Source organism: Pollicipes pollicipes, unplaced genomic scaffold (assembly GCF_011947565.3).
Source record: "Pollicipes pollicipes isolate AB1234 unplaced genomic scaffold, Ppol_2.1 Scaffold_3087;HRSCAF=3621_pilon_pilon_pilon, whole genome shotgun sequence".
Lineage (NCBI taxonomy): Eukaryota > Metazoa > Arthropoda > Thecostraca > Pollicipedomorpha > Pollicipedidae > Pollicipes > Pollicipes pollicipes.
This window is the reverse complement of record NW_023596225.1, coordinates 20111999-20117419: the sequence shown is the minus strand read 5'-3', so window position 1 is coordinate 20117419 and position 5421 is coordinate 20111999. Positions and strand designations below refer to the sequence as shown.

The 5421-nt window shown below is 54.6% G+C and overlaps 1 protein-coding gene across 1 annotated transcript; it reads left to right on the top strand.

The window, feature by feature from the left end:
- Window positions 1-3472: 3472 nt before the first annotated feature.
- Window positions 3473-4657, top strand: LOC119090617 (DNA fragmentation factor subunit beta-like). The gene is made up of 2 exons (XM_037213457.1): window positions 3473-3716; window positions 4073-4657. Exons 1-2 carry the CDS (start codon window positions 3514-3516, stop codon window positions 4269-4271), a joined length of 402 nt encoding a protein of 133 aa, XP_037069352.1. The 5' UTR covers window positions 3473-3513; the 3' UTR covers window positions 4272-4657.
- The last annotated feature ends 764 nt before the right edge of the window (window positions 4658-5421 follow it).

Below are 5421 nucleotides of genomic sequence, written 5' to 3'. Positions count from 1 at the left end.
ATCCTATCTTCTCACACTTGGGTAACCTTCCATTTATCCCTCCCCCTCCATGCACAATGTAAGTGCTGTACAGCCCCCTATGTAGTCAGCCCTAAAAGGATCTGGGTGAGAGAAAAGAGAGTGGTACTGTGAAGACATTGGAGTCCAAGTGTTGGATGAAGACAGCTTCATTTTTTGGAGGGGAGGGGGATGAAGATATAACACAGTATGCATGACACCTATGTCATGTGTCATGTTATGATTATTTGTAAATAATTAAGCATCACACCCTCTCTCTCCTTTCCAGGTGTTATCACCATGGATGCTGGTGATGACACTGCACGATCTAGTAGGAAGCAGAGGCTGAAAGGGATTAAGGTCACGTCTTTGGGCAACAAGAGAAAAATTGGTGTTGCTGCTTCATCTTTCAGTGACCTGATAAACAAAGCATGTGCAAGATTGCAGGTGGGTGTGCAATTCTGAAATGAGCCATTTAAATGTTTTACTTTTTGTGTGGGTGCCCAGGACAATCAGTTCAGTGAATGGAGAGTTAGTACTGCCCACTTAGGTAGGAAAAAACGTTTGAATTGTCTTTGCAGATCTTACTAATGGTGTTTCAAAGGCCTTGGCAGCAGTGGGATTATCACAGCACCTGATGTTCATAAACACTAATGTATTATAACACCTTATGTTCAAAATGCCTGATGCATCACAACTACTGATGTGTCATAACCTCTAATGTATCATTAACACTGCTAATGCATTGGGAGGCATCAACTAGTATTGATTGAAGCGAGAGGGTAGCCCAAACAAATCTTGTTCGAACGGCCAGAAAGCTTTGACGTGGGTGCTGTACCCGGCCTCGGTTCTGCCATCATCCTTTCTGGAATATCATATTTTGGAAGCGACTGATCGCAGATTCATACGGTTGTCAACAACAAAAGGCGCATTTCCCTCAGCTGTTCTGCATAAACCGTGAGGCATCTCACACCATCTGCAATCAGGCGTGACCTTCCTGCAGCATGGCAATTTGAACAAAAGTTCATCATTCTATTCGGTACGCAGACGTAACATTTACAAAGTCAGAAAACAAACGGCGTGGGCTGAGGCGGCCGAAGATATTGCTGACCCTGGCGTCGCGGTCTCCATAACGTCCGACTCACAGGTGCACCAGTAGGCGACTGAGAGGCGGTCAACGTCACCTGTGTCGAGGCCGGTCTCGACTTCATCACACCTCCGGCCGAGCCGAGAGATTCCAGCATGAAAAGTACACAGGCGTCCAGTCCAAGCCGGTCCATAGTTGACCGATGTGGACCGAAAATGTGCCTTTTCGCAATGTTTGGTCAAGGTCATCAAAAATTGTCAATATTTCGAAATTTGCCGTTCTCGTTGTCTGAAAGTACCAGACCTAAGCACGCCTTTTTCCGGCCATTTGTCGAGCAGTGGCGATCTGAACATAAGCGTGGGAACGCCGCGCAGTAAGCGTGTACCCTCCAGTCTGTCCTGGAAGACGGACTTCAAACGCTGCTGACCACCAGCCAACCTCACCGCGTACCGATTTGTCTCACTCAGGGTTTCTAGAGATTTCAAACATTCATTACCTTGTATATTTTTTAGGATGAACTGTTTTTGAACCCACGGATCGGCAGTGCAGGTGCTCTCCACGATCCTTGAAATCCCTCATCAGCGTACAGCTGATCTGTAGACACGTTGTGTGGCAACATCCGTGTATGTGGCGTGTTTGTTCTTGGACGTGAAATAAACAGACATCTCCCTCCTTCCAGATCAGCCGGAAAGGTGTTTCTATCTCTCGTTGCCGGACGGCACGCTGGTCGACAAGGACTATTTCGACGTGCTAGACAACCAAACCACGGTTGTACTTCTGAAGGCTGGCGAGTCATTGCAGCCGACTGCGAGTAAGTCCAACAATGGTGATGGTTGCACGACGGGGACAAGCGCGCCTCGTCTGTGCCTCTCTGGCTTACCCTGGTTGTGGACATGCACAACTGTTGAGAACCCGATGAAAAAGTCGCTCGGACTATCTCCATTGTCTTTTGTGTTAGTGCGTGCACATTGTTGCTGCCATGTAGGTCACCGGTTGTCGTCAGGTGCTATAGAAGCCTGGTAAGGATTGGATGTTAGTGCACTTTTCAGCCATGTCTGTATCACAAGGCAAGTTCTCTCCGTGGAATTATGGGGATTCGAAAGGAGGTCTTCTGACCGCGGGTCCAGCACTCTACAAACTGAGCCAATCAGGAAGCACATCTGGGAAAGAATGCTCCACCAACTGAGCTAACCATAAGAGCAGCTATCCTCCCCAGCCAGCTCAGTTGGTAGAGCGCTGGACTCATAATCAAGAGACTTCGGTTCGATTACCAGCAATTCCTGACATTTACACGGCTGAAAGCCTTGCACCATCCGGTCTTGCTCAGGACTCAATAACCATGACGACCTTAGAGTAAAATGGCCAAAACGTTGCGTACATACCAACGCACCAGACAAGGACGATAGACCGCACAACTATTCCATCCATGATACTAATGCCTCGTCTAAAGCATTATGCAAAATTATGTTAAGACTCCAGCAGAGATGTTGCGAGGAGGGTTACCGGATTCTGGTGACTCCTATCTGCCACTTCCCCCCGTCCATTTTTGTGCTGTATCGGTCACAGTGACCACCGGCTGTGACCCCCGGTCTGAGCCAGGTCATGCCCCCGCACCGATCACGGCGGCACGGGGGTGACTGCTATTCGCAACTCTGCGCGCCTCCTTGACCCAACCCACGCAATGCCGAGTGCCTGTCTGCCGGCGCCGACCCGCCTGACGAGGCCGGCCGCCGGCAGTCGTGGGTCTGGTGGAGCAGCTGCTGCGCACGTGGCGCGGCAACCGAGCTGCAGGACGGCATCCGAGCCCTGCTGCGCGACGACGGCACGCCGGCCGCGCTGCTGGCGCCGCCTGCCGGCCGGCCCTGCCGCACGGCACTCAGCCGACGGGCCGACGATCCCGACTGGTTCCAAGGTGGGCACGACCGGACCCGACGCGGCCCAGATCGCCGCCTTCGGCTCCCACGTGGGGGCCCAGTTCGAACCCAGTGTGCGCTAGGACCCCAGAATGCTAAAATAGCGATTGCAGTGGCTGATTCTGTACGGAAGGGGTGCGCGACGGCATGCGTCGTGTTTCTTTGCCCAATAAATTTACGGCTCTGTGAAACGAAAGTGGGACAGAATAGCATATTATTTTCTGCTTCAACGCCCAACTCATAGCTATCGTTTTGAATGCAGCGCACTAGAAGTCCTCTTGTATCCCGAATGGCCACTCCTTCAGCTCTCTTTTCGATACCCTACCACACCCCCGGAACTTTGTCGTGACCCCGTCCGAACGGCCTGCAGGCCTGGACACGGCTGCCGCCACCAAGGAGGAGTACATGCGGCGGCGGTGCGAGGCGCGCGTGCGCGGCTACTTCTACAAGTCGCGCGACCAGCTGCGCGCCGCGCCGGCCGCCGCGCAGCCGCTGCTGACGTCGCTGCTGTCAGACATGCTGGACCGACTGCGCGCCGACCGCTTCCACGGGCACCGCTTCGACCGCGGCCACGCCGGTCGGCTGTGCGACGCGGCCGGCACGTTCGCCTGCCAGGGCGAGTTCGCCGCCGAGCGGTGCGGCTACGACGACCACCGGGTGAACCCCTACAGCAGCCGCGAGCAGCGCATCGTGTTCTCCACGTGGAACCTGGACCACCGGTACGGCCTGGCGGGCGGCGGCCGGCGCTGTGTGGAGGGGATCGCGGCCGGGTGCCGCTCTGTCGGCCGCGGCCGTGGCTGCGGCGCGGCCGTGGCCGACCGCGCTTATCGGTGGAGCGTGACGCACGTCAGCGGCCGGGGCTTCCGTTGTCATCTCCGATCGCTCCGGCCGTCACCACGCGATGACCCGGAACGGTAGCGCACGGTCGTGCGCGCGGTTCCGCCGCCGCGGTACGTGCCGATCTGACCCCCGCCGTGACCCCTGATCTCTGACAGCGTGGGCGTCGTCGTGAGGCGCCGTCCCCTGTTGTCTACCGCCGTGACCTATGACCTTGACCTGGCGCTTACCCCGGCAGCATCGAGAGGTCGCGGACGATCCTGCCGACGCTGGTGGAGACCGCTCAGTCGGCCGGACCGCACCGCCGGGTCAACTCCGACTACTTCTACCGGCTGCTCTTCACCACGGAGAACCTGCGCCTGGTGCACGTCGTTTGTCACGACAAGGGCTCGCATGACCGCTTCACATGCGACCCCAAACTGGTGTACGTCCGCTGACGGCGCCCCGCGGTCGGCGGTCCAGGTGGAGTGTCGTCGATGTGGCGATGGGTGGCGGCCGTGTTTTAGGATGTGTCCAGGGAGTTTTGTTTTAACTTTCGATGCCAATGCCTTTGGCTTGGTCGATCTAGTTTTTCAATGCTTATATGGGGATCGCCACAGCGATTTGGTGCGCCAAGAGCGATGGCACTGCCACACCAAATGGTGGAGTGCTAGTATAACTCACTCGGTCTGGTGATAACTGCATTCGAGTTGTGATGATACCAACCTTGTGATGTCAACAGTCATGATCAATCTTGCCGCGTCTATTTGCCTCCTCTGATGACCATCTTGCAAGTAATTGGACATTTAGAACATGAACACGATGACGGTTAACAACTGCAAACATGTTTTTGTCCTATTCGGCGAACTGACAATCCTACTTCTCAGATTCCGTGATTTCGGACGACTGATCACGACGTACGACACTGAAAGACGGGGTGCAGTATCATTTGCACCCACGCATGCGGGTGCAGGCGATCTTGCCTGAATGCTAGGAACATTGAGCAACGGTTTCATACGATATGGAGTGATCGTAGGTGGACGGCATAGACGAACGTGTGACGGCATAGACGAACGTCGTGTGACGGCATATATGAGCTTGTGACGGCATAGACGAACATGTGACGGCACAGACGAACTTGTGACGGCATAGACGAACTTGTGACGGCATAGACGAGCTTGTGACGGCATAGACGAACGTGTGACGGGATGCATGCCCTTAGGACGGCATGCATAGCCTTAGGACGGCATACACGGCTTTGTGACGGCATACACGACCTTGGGACGGCGTGCACTACCTTGGGACGGCATACACTACCTTGGGACGGCTCATCACCACGGCTTCTCTACTGTCGTGCCAATTATAACAATCTTTCCCCGAGCGCTAAGAACGGGACGTAAAACGACTTCCATATGTGCATAAACGGAGCGTGAACAACTGGGCTGACCAAGGTAACCAATGTTGGACTATACGAAATGTATGCATGTGGAGCGGCTCGGCACACTCGGATGACGGTGGATCAGTCGGGCTGGGTATTTGAAGTCGTCACGAAGATCTCTGTCAGGACGGTCGGCGATTACTGCCGACCAACAAATGAGCTAGTTTTGT

Excerpts from the sequence above, each read along its gene's own strand:
- LOC119090617 (XM_037213457.1), top strand. The coding sequence starts at position 3,514 with ATGCTGGACCGACTGCGCGCCGACCGCTTCCACGGGCACCGCTTCGAC. Across the intron at positions 3,717-4,072 it reads ACGTGGAACCTGGACCACCG|CATCGAGAGGTCGCGGACGA; the intron begins GTACGGCCTGGC and ends TTACCCCGGCAG.